This window comes from Miscanthus floridulus, chromosome 13, assembly GCF_019320115.1.
Source record: "Miscanthus floridulus cultivar M001 chromosome 13, ASM1932011v1, whole genome shotgun sequence".
Taxonomy (NCBI): Eukaryota; Viridiplantae; Streptophyta; class Magnoliopsida; order Poales; family Poaceae; genus Miscanthus; species Miscanthus floridulus.
In genome coordinates, this window is record NC_089592.1 from 34,643,414 (window position 1) to 34,655,005 (window position 11,592).

At 43.9% G+C, this 11,592-nt stretch overlaps 1 protein-coding gene across 1 annotated transcript; it reads right to left on the reverse strand.

The window, feature by feature from the left end:
- Nucleotides 1–6,967: 6,967 nt before the first annotated feature.
- LOC136500400 (uncharacterized) lies at nt 6,968–10,821 on the reverse strand. Its single transcript, XM_066495740.1, has 2 exons — nt 8,781–10,821; nt 6,968–7,108 (listed from the first exon to the last, which is right to left on the reverse strand). Exon 1 carries the CDS (start codon nt 10,689–10,691, stop codon nt 8,784–8,786), a length of 1,908 nt encoding a protein of 635 aa, XP_066351837.1. The 5' UTR covers nt 10,692–10,821; the 3' UTR covers nt 6,968–7,108; nt 8,781–8,783.
- Nucleotides 10,822–11,592: the final 771 nt, after the last annotated feature.

Consider the following 11,592-nt stretch of genomic DNA (forward strand, 5'->3'; position numbering starts at 1 on the left):
ACAACCCTAGAAGGTTCCAGAAGACTAGAGAGGACTTCACACCAAAGCAGAGGGTGAGGTGCCGCTCTGCAGGCCGATCGCCCCCTGGGGCGCACATGTCAGCCCCCCCATTGTTATGTTGGTTCTCCACTACCTCCCAGATTGCATCTACACCATTTATTCAAGTTTGTTTGATCTAAGGGCTTAGGATTGATGCTCCGGTCTATATATACTAGCCCCTGTCACCCCTCCTGAGGTATAAGTCATTTGAGAAGATAGAAACTCTAATCATCCTCAGAGCTCCACCAGATTCTAGGGCATAGCTAGTTAGGCTAGGTCTAGAGGGTGGAAAGCAGGCTTCGCTTGGATTCTCGGTCATGTCAAGAGCGTGGTTTGGTATAATCTTTGTACCCCCTCTTTTGTATCTCTCATTACTTTTATATGTTTGCTATAATTGTCATGATATTCATCTTCATATTGATCATATTCTTAGTTATAATGTTCATCATCTACTTTGATTATATGCTTAGTATAGTTAGATTATCATCATGTTTATAAAACCGGCCACAGCGAGCAATCACCACTCATCCCAACTACCACCGTCACTGCTCACACTTATAAAACTGGCCACTCCGAGTGCCATTCATCTCCCATGAGAACATGCAGTGTTGTGTTGTACTCAATTCATCCATTGTTGTTTGCCCAATTTCCTATCCACATATATGGCCTCTCTATGGGAGAAAGCCCTCCACATACAAATTTTATTACGTGCAGTTAGCAATGATGCACACAAGATGTACTAGAAGAATGTTTTTGAAGATAGAGCAATGCCGAAGCCTGGAGAAGCTAGGTGTGACGCTCGTGCAACATAATTGTTGCATGGGCTATCTTCTACATTGATGGATCCATCAAATACCGGTGTCCTTTGGACTATCTATAGATTGTCTATCCATGCAAGGCATGCATGGGCTGTCTGTAGGTTGATGGATCCATCCAAGGCATGAATGTACTATCTTCTAAGAGGCATAGGTTCATCAGAGCTCGCGCAACCGCCCCCTTCGTCTCCAAATAGGCGTAGTTCGTCATTCACCTCCGGCATCCTCAGGCACCTATTTGACACTACTTTGGTGCTAGAAAAATATTTTTGAGGTGGTTATTTTATAATGTGTTGGTATACTTTGATTGTAACATTGACCTACTCAGAGAAAGGTCTTTGTTATCGTATATGTAATTTTATTGTTAGGTCTTTGTTATCGTATATGTACCCCAAATATTTATTCTAATGTTCTCTAAGATCTTTAATATTGTTTTTGATGTCACATGCGTCTCATAAACGACCTTGGATGGAGAAATGTCCAAAATAAAAGTTGTAGATCTCAGAAAGTTAAACAACTTTGTAGTTGACAACTTTTTCATTTGAAATCATCTTGTCAAGGAAAACTATGTTTGGATTTCTCGAATTTGAAATTTGAAATTTTAAAATGACCTCAAATGGAGAAACAACCAATACGAAAGTTGTAGATCTCAAAATTTTATGCAACTTTGTAGTTGACAACTTTTTCATTTAAAATCATCTACTATTTCAAAATTCTATTTGAAATTAAATTTTTAAAGAAGTTTGATTTCTCTTTTTAATCTCTGGCTAAAACTTGTAACTAGTCTTTCTCCATCATACTAACTTCAAATTTGATGATTTTTTTTCTAAAATTTTCTAAAATCATGCTCTATAAATTTATTGTGTTCTTATAGCTTTCATTTTGGTCATCTTTTCATGTGAATTTGTTTTATTAATTCAAAATTTGATTCTAAAAAAATGGCAATTTCAAACAACATTTTGAAGTAGTAAATGAATTTAACTGGGAAACTCATGAACATAAAAGTTGTAGAACTAATCAAGATCTACAACTTTTATTTTGATCATTTTTTCATTCGACAAAGTGATAGTAAACATTGTTCAAAATTTACATCTCTCTCATATAGTTTATGACTATATGAGAGATATGTAAAATATGAACAATGACTATATGAGAGATATGTAAAATATGAACAATGTTTACTACCACTTTATCGGATGAAGAAATGTCCAAAATAAAAGTTTTAGATCTCAAAAAGTTATACAACTTTGTAGTTGATAACTTTCTGATTTGAAATCATTTTGTCAAGGAAATTTTTGTATAAATTTCTCAAATTTGAAATTTGAATTTTTAAAATGTCCTCAAATGGAGAAATGACCCGAACGAAAGTTGTATATCTCAAAAAGTTATGCAACTTTGTAGTTCATAACTTTTTTTATTTGAGCTATATTTTTTTACTACGCAATTTCCAATTTTTAGCCAATTTATGTTAAAGGAAATGTTAAAAACTGTTGCATGGGCGGGAAACGAAACTGCCGTGTAGGCAGCAGTTTCGCCACGCACCAAAATTTGGCTTTAGTTGACCTTTAGTCCTAGGTTGGGCCACCAACCGGGACTAAAGGCCTTTTAGTCCCGGTTGTTAGCCCAACCCAGGACTAAAGGGTACCGACCCTATATATACTCTTGTCTTCTCTTCTTCTTTCTCCTTTCAAGCAATAGATCCGCCACTCCGCCACACGCGCCACCCCTGCCCTACGCCCGTCCGACCGTGCCCTCTTCTTTGGCTCTGGCCTTTCCCTCGTCCCTCGGCTTCGGCATGCGTGGCTCGCCCTCTTCTCTAGCTCGCACGGCGTGACCCATCCTTGTCTCCACAATGCACGTGGCGGCGCCCTCGTCCTCGTCCTTCAGCGGTCGGCCAGCCTCGCCCTCATCCTCGTCTCCAGCATGCGTGGCTCACCCTCGTCTTCGGCTCACACGACAGGCCCTCATCCTCGTCTCCCCGACGCATGCAGCGGCGGTGCCCTCATCCTCGTCCTCCAGCGGCTAGCCAGCCTCGCCCTTGTCCTTGGCTCCGGCACGCGCGGCGGTTCCCACGCCTTCGACTCGATCTGGCCACCCTCCACCTCGTCCTCATGGCGTGCACGGGGCGACGCCCTCATCCTCGTTTCTAGTCGAGCCAACCTCGCCCTCGTCCTCGTCTCCCCGGCGTCTCGTCCTCGTCCTCCTCCCCGGCGCGCCCTCGTCCTCGTCTCTGGCCGACCTCGTCCTCGTCCTCCTCCCCGGCGCGCCCTCGTCCTCGTCTCTGGCCAGCCTTGTCCTCGTCCTCGTCTACCACCAGGTGGCAATACTCGTTTTGTAACCCCTTCTCATCCCTTCGTGCTGTGTGAAACCAAGCACTCACCCCTAACTTAAGCTAATTGGCTAACTATTTCTATTTGATCTGACTAGTATTTGCTTTATGATTTTATTTTGATACAATTATATATATATATATATATATATATATATATATATATGTGTGTGTGTGTGTGTGTGTGTGTGTGTGTGTGTGTGTGTGTGTGTGTGTGTGTGTGTGTGTGTGCGGAAAGATACTCACTTTGATGATATTTATTTTGATATATTGACTTTAGTATGATATATTGTATATATATGATATGCATTTTGTATATATATAGGGTCCATTTAAATGAATTTTGATATATAGGGTTTACATATATGAATTTTGATATATAGACTTTAGTGATATGCATTTTGGTATACGAAAGAAATTGACTTCAGTGATATATATGAATTTTGATATATTGACTTTAGTGTTATATATTGTATATATATGATATGCATGCATTGTATATATATAGGGTCCAGTTATATGAATTTTAATATATAGGGTTTATAGATGTGAATTTTGATATATAGACTTTAGTGCCTAATATTTTGGTATATGAAAATTTTTGACATCAGTGATATACATGAATTTTGGTGTATGAATTCATATATTGACTCCAGTGATATAAATTTTGATATATTAACTTAGTGACAAGAGATGGCTAGACGTCTCCCTGAATCGATTGTCCCAGGTTGGGGCTATACAATTACTCGTGGATTCGATCTAGTGTTGCCGAATGTTCCATTCAATCATCCTAGCATAGTAAGCACCGATATATGTTTTCAATAAATCAATATATTTTAATTACGCTTGTACACAATGTACTGTTCTGATATGTATATATGTGTTTCTTAAATGTATTGTAGGTAATTGACTCAATCATTTGGCTTAAAGAGACTCTCGAATTTTGGGTTGAGGTTGTGGATGTTGAGAGCTTTGAGGTAGATAATGGTCAATTCATCCAATGTTGAGTTGGCTTTTTCATCGCCACTACGAGGGGTAGAGGTGTTGTACAAATCTTAGAGGTGGGAGTAAAGGCACCTAATAAGGTTGTTGCACAAAAATATGTTGTCCTAGCATGTGTAAATAAGCTTGCGAATATTGAGTACACCCTGCCTACTTATTCCTCCGTGTCGATACAAGCTATGGATGCGGGCTTTTATCATGATGTTGCAGGCTTTTTGTGCAAGGATGGCTCAAAACAAACGGAATGATGTGGTAAGTCGAAGTCGAACTCATAGCTTGTATCCAGATTTGTTGTTATTGGAAAGCTTGGTTCTCATATCTATTTTTTCTACAAACACTTAATTACAGGTTGAGGACTATGACTTAACCTACGCAGATTGTAGCTTTGAAGCCATTCTAAACCAAACAATGTATACATTGGGTTATGATTGGAAATATGCCGATGAATGGCCAACACGCACTACGGTAGGATTTCAGGAAAAGCTGCTTGCGGCTAAGAGGGGATCATCTGACCCACCGACTTCTCAGCCACCGCTAACCGTTGTTAGTAGACCCTGTGCTCATACTTTTGAAGCAAGGGAGAGTGTGCACTATTTAATGCCTTGAATTACATCAATACCATTTGTGATACCACATCGGCGATCTACACTTCGCCGAGTTGAGAATACGAGAAAGTTAAAGGCATTTCTAGCTACTTATGTTTGCATGAACTTTGGGGTGTACTTGAACATCTAGTATGTAATATTTTAAGTTGGACATCTAGTTTGTAATGACTTGTTTTAAATTATTGTAATATATAAGCTCTTACTTGATTAGTTTTGTTCTTATTTATGGATGACATACAATAGTATAGCATATAATATGTGTACGAAAACTATTTGAAACAAAAACAAATTGAATGGAAAGAAACTACAAAAGAAAAGAAAAGAAAAAGAAAATAAAATGAGTAATATTTAGTCCCGATGAGTTATATCAACCGGGACTGAAGGTGCCCACCCTCGGGCTCGGCCTAGAGGCCCCTTCAGTCCCGGTTGGTTACGAACCGGGACTAAATGGCCTCATCAACCCCGGTTAGCAGACCCGAGACTAAAGAGCGGGACTTTAGTCCCGGATTGATAATGCCGTTAGGAAACCGGGACTAGAGGGGTTTTCCAACCGGACTGCTATCCAGTCCTGCACTAGTGGATGGATTGCAGAGTAGGTAGTGCACGGCGCCTGGGAGCAACGGCGGCTCGGCTAGCACCAGGTGGGAGGCGACGGCATCATGTTGAGCCACGCTGTGTTCGTGCTATCGAACGGTGAGGTGGAACCCACCGCACTGGAGGAGCCCGGTGGGGGTGCACATGAATAGGGACGGCGGCCTGAGAGGAAGGGGAATGGAGGACGACGATGGCGCTCGACGCTTGACGCGGCGAGAAAGCAGAGTACCGGCCGCGAGCTCGCCGGGAAGGGCTTTGTCGGCGGCGTGAAGAACGAAGACTTCAAGGAGGGCTCATACATCATCCAGGGGACCAAGTGGGGCGTGCTGATCTCGTGCTGATCCCGTTGCATGTGGTGGACGAGCACTGGCCACTGCCGGGTTGGATGGTGGAGTCGCTCAAGGCCATCAAGTACTTCGACGGAGACAGCTTTGCGGTGCCGCGGGGACAGCGCACCGTGGAGCTGCTAGCGCACGGAGCCGGAGGAGGACGCCGGCGCCGAACTAGAAGCTCGTGATGGAGGACACGCGACGCCGCGATTGGAGTTGTACCCGGCGCCGGTCGTCGAAAAGAAGATGCAAGGCGAAGACAAAGGTCGTACGTGCGTGTGGAGGACCGGAGGTAGGCGTATGGCTTCTGTACGCGCACATGGTGCAACCAGGTGCCAGACGTGGCTGCTGCACGCGTGCATGGTGCAGAACGGCGTCCTTGCGCACGGCCAGACTCAGCGGGGGCGCGACGGCCATGGGGTCGCAGCCGGCCATGGGGGCGCGGGCGGCTGGCCATGGGGCGCGGCAGCCGGGGATGGGGGCGTGGCCGGCCAGATGGCGCGTGCAGCTGGCCATGGGGCGCTGTGGCCAGGAAATGGAGAGCACAGCCACCACCACTAGCATGATCACAGCCTCGTGGGCACTCGTCACCGCCGTCGCATGACCTAACCGCGTGCAGCTGCCTATGTGGCATGCCACGTTAGATGTTGGTGCTGACGTGGCGTGTTTTGGACCCTTGGTGTGCGACTGCAGTAGATTAGAGACTTAAAAGGTCGCTTTTTTAGTTCGAGGACCCAGACGGGAATGCTCCAAAAGTTTAAGGACCCTGCGTGCATTTTACTCTAAGAACAATAATTCCATCATGCAAGAATAATGCAAGCAGTGGGTTAAACCAAGTAAAACATATTATTTAGTTCCAAATGATTCAAACAAACTAGAAAACAAGTTCTTCATAATCACAAGGCATTGCTTTTCCCAAGGCCAATATTAGACAGCTAAGTGTAAGCATCAATTTGAGAAATAACCATAGCATTAAAAACCTTCAGTGAAAATATGACATTAGTTGGGTTGCTTCAGAAATCAAGGGAAGCAGCAGACTACTTCCAGTCAATATATTCTGAACTAAAAGTTTTTTTTCGGAATACACAGGAGAGCTGTGTATTATTGCATTAAGATAGGGAAAAGAAAGGCTCAAATACCCAATACATACCCACGCCACAGCCATTAATTTCTTTAGCAATACATATACATATATAAAATAATAGATACTCTGAAGACATTTTCTGATGAACATACTCAATTCATGTCATTTTTAAGTAAACAATTTACATGATCATGCAGGTATTGGACACCACACAAACTTTTGATCACACATTTGAGGACGTCACTTCTTTATTTACCATTGTACTAAATGGACTTCTACTGTCCATGATAAAGCCGAGACAGTTTCTTTCACTCAATGTAGAAGCAATAATCTGTTCAGGGTACCAATATTCATCTAATGTGCCAGCACAAACAAATCTGAACAACAAGATAAGACCATGCTCACTACAGGCAGTATAAACTTTCATATTAACCAGTATTGACACAAGCAATATGCGACTGCAATGATGACTTGCACAAGATCTCAGTTAAACTTGAACTTCAATGAATCAATGGGTGCAAGGGAATTAGTATTGCAATATTAGGATATCGCGTCTTATACTCTTATTAGGAGTTTAGGAATTTACTTAAGAGTAAAAAAACGAAACACAGGTTTCTCATTATCAAATGAGTGACACTTGAGGTTAATGATTGAACGTTTATACACTACCATTTTCATTCACTAATAATCAGCCAGGAAACCAATAGTAAGCTAGTGGTGTTCAAACCAGTTTGTTGTCCCAAACTGGCTGGGGGCACAGTAATCATGAACATGCTCAGCTTGCCAGTAATTTAAGTATGAGGAAATATAAAGTGTATAAGAGTATATATGCACAAACTCAATCTTGTATATTGGATCTAATCTGAGTGGCCCAAAAGTGAGAAGTGGGAACTCCTACATACCCCTTATCACTTTTAATTTGACTAACTAATTACCTTTTATCACTTTTAAGCTTTAATTTGACTAAATCTAATTGGGCATAAGTCAGCCCAATTATGAGGGAACTCCAACCCTTCACTTGGGCCAATCAGATTAGATCCAACACTCAAGATTGCACTTGAGCATATGTTGACCAATACTCTTGTCAGTTGTCACTTTATCTCTTTGGTTATTTGCAGAAATATCAATGTGCCATACATACAGCCGAGTATATTAATCATTGCCAAGACTGCTAACTTGCATCAGTAGGGATTTCTTTCTTACCAGAGAAAGCTCTACAGTGGATTTTATATGAAACTGAAATTGAAACTTGATCCTAATTGCTAAACAGGTATTTCCTCGTAATACAAGTCACTTTAGGATTCCTATTTTCAACTATGAACATCACAATAAGAACACCTAGCTATTGAGAATGTAAGATTGATGCTGGTACACTTATATCATAAAAAATAGTTTCAAGACATGATTCTTTTTTATTTTAGCTACATATTTTTCAAAGAAATTGGCAATAAAAATTCCACCTTGTAGACCATGTCAATGTCCCTAAGCAACTTACATTAGCAATCAGAGGGAAGTGAGAGAGTAACCCATTAGTGCAATCTTCCTAACTTTAACTTGATGAACAGGGATATAATACAATAAAAACAGATAATGCAATCATTTCAATCTTTTCGTAATAAAAATCAATCAGTTGCCCTGCATGAATAACTAGATATCATCTAATACTAGCTAATTACAGTGGCATTCTCTTTTGAACAGAAGCAATAACATCTCTAAGTAATGCATGCTAAGAAAAAAGAGAAGCAATCAAATAGCAATCAAATAGCGCAGTACATTGTTTCTTCGTATGAATGATGTATAAAGTAGCCTTCATGAGTAATCACAAATGACATATCAAGAAACAGACAACTCAAAAACGTGATTGAATTTCAGCCTCACAGAAAGAAACACACTGTGCTACATACAATAGGATTTTCACACCCTGCTGTAGAAACAAACAAACATAAAAACAGGTGAAGAAGCACCTACAGTACAAGAAGGTACCTATCAGATGCACAGGTAAATCCCACTGGAGAAGGTATGGCTAACTTCATTAAATTGGGCAATTCCATCAGTGGCTGGGCGTAGTTTAATGCCAGACAATGTGAATGGACCTTGGTAAGCAAACTTCACCATCCCAACAACCTCTAGCTCACCATCTTTGGAGTCTTGGTCAACAGGCATCCGTGCCCTGAGCCTTCTGGCTGGACCTTTCAGGGGAATTTCTGAAATATGCCATCTAAGCTCCCTCTCTGCCCGGTTTAGCACAGCCTTGGGTGAAACATTGAGCAGAGTGGGATCCACAGGAAGCTTAACAATGAATGTAACATTGCTCAGAGGCTGGGGTAGCATTGGATTGGATGCGTACTGTATCATCACTGAGAGTAACGTCCCACTATGGCGCTTCACTAGGCGCATCCTCAAAGGGAGAGGCGAGTGCTTCGGCAGGAAGCTGTACTTCATGAGGGGAATGGGCTCCTCTTTCGACACAGTCCTGACATGGAACAGTCCATTCTGTAGGTTACTCAACACATTACTCTGCAATGCAGCCCTCTTCATTCCTGATGTGCCCTCAAGACGAAATGAGAACTCTGTCTCCTTGCCCGCTGCCTTGTTCAGTGGCAAGGTCTGCAGGAAGACTGTACCCTTCAAGCCAACACGCACAAGAATAGACTCCTTGAATTCTGCATTGATCTCCTCAGCAATAAACAACTCAGGAGCAGTCATTTCTGTACGCTTGGTCACCAACAGATTTTCCAATGGAGTACCAGCAGCTGCATTCGGTGGCTTCCCACTTGATACTAGCAGCTCAAGACCAGTGACGGTCCTGTCCTTGTGATCCTTCTTCGTTGTTGTAACAAACTCAGAAGCATCCAGCCCACCACCAAATGGCGCATTGAGCCCTTCAAATGCCTCAGCAAGTGAAGCCTCATCATTGCCAAACTCAATGCCACCATAATCACCCTCAAACCCCTCAACTCCAATAAATGTCGGCTTAGTCGCCTCAGCTGGCGGTAATGTTGTGACCTCCAATCCAGCTAGCGCAGCTGCAGGATCAGCAACCACAAGGGCAGTCTCCTTGTTCTTCTTGAATCCACCCACCAATGCCTCCTCCGGATTGTTGTTAATCAGGTCACTGGCTGCGAAGGGATCCTTCTCCACAGGTGCTGCTTCCTCAGGTGGTGGCTCATCCCCAGTAGCAACAGTGGTTGCAGGGGCGATGTTAGACGAGAATTCGTCACCAGCCGCGAGCGTCTCCTGGGGAAGCTCGAAAGAGGCGCCCGAGAAGCCCTCCCTCGCAGCGTGGCGGTCCTGCGCGAGGTGCTCGACGGCGGGCCAGGAATCCGCGCCGCGGGCCCGGGCTTCGGCGTCGGGGGAGGAGTTGACCATGCGCGCGAGGTTGTCGCCATGGATGGTGGCGAGGATCTGGGAGAGGCGGACGGAGCCAACGCCGTGGAGGACGAGGTCGAGAGCGAGATAGACCTCGGGGTACTTGCGGTGCACCTTCTCGGGGGTGACGTCGACGCCACGGCAGGCTGCGACGACGACGGAGACTGCCTGGTTGACGGCGTCGGCGACGGCGAAGGCGTTGACAGCGGGGGCGGCATGGTCGGAGCCTGCGGTGGTGACCCCCAGCACGTAGATGGAGTTGACGAGGCGGTACACCACGCGGTACTGTGACTCGACGCCGACAACGAGCTGCCCCGACGCGGCGGCGAGCGGGTCGTCGCCGATGGCGTCGAGAGAGGCCGAGGAGGCGGAGGAGGACTGCTGCTTGCCACGTGCGAGGTGGAGGCGCGAGAGGCGAAAGGCGGAGACGGCGGCGAGGGCGCGAGCGACGGGGAACCAGGACCGCGTTTGCAGTAGGATGTCCGGGCCGTTCACCGGCTGCAGGGAGATCGCGAGGCACGCCATGGCGCCGCGGACGCCAATGCGAGGAGGAGTGCTCCGGCGCCGCGGCGGATCTGGGGACTGGGGCTCGGGCGCGGATCTGGGGAGCAGTGGGATCTGGGAGTGGGGTGCGGGGTGTAGGAAGGGGAAGGAGACGGGTGCACGGGGGGATGGGTGGACTCGGTGTAGGGACGGAGAGCCTGAGTTGCTGGACAGTCCCAAAGCATGTTTTTCTATTTATTTTTATATTATTTATATTTTTTAATAGGATTAAGTACAAGTTCGTCCCTTCGACTCTTGTTTTCTGTAATTTTAATTCCCAGCCATAAAACCGTCATACTTTAGCACCTTGGTTATCAAAACCATTTAAAATAGACTCAAATGCCCTTGAAAACCACTGCTCTCTCAGCTTCTTTCTCAGAGTCGTTTTAGCTTCTGACGAGGTACATCAGAGATAAAATGAATGTGGATGGGCCCTATTCGCTTTGCTGAAAAGTACTGTTCGCTAATTTATTGTGAAAGAAAAATATTATACCATAACTGAGTTCAAACGAACATAGCCACATGAAGGGTCTAGGTACATGGCACAAGCTGTGAACGTAGACTGAGGTACCGGCTGCCACAGTGACACTCAAAGCGGGATAGAGGTAGTAGATTTTAATAGTTGAACTGACAAAGTTAGACAAAAACAAGAGTTGAGAGACAAAAATAGAATTAAACAAGTATTTTTAATTTTTTAGATATTTATGAAAATTCTTATATATTAGATTACTAAGTGATAAAATTCATATGTATTAAAATATAATTTTCAAATAAATATCATAAATTAACTTTGGAACCAAATGTTTTTGTAAAAATATAATCTATCTCATCGATATAACTTTGATTTGGGTTATTTCACCATCCGAGTTCATTTGAATAATTT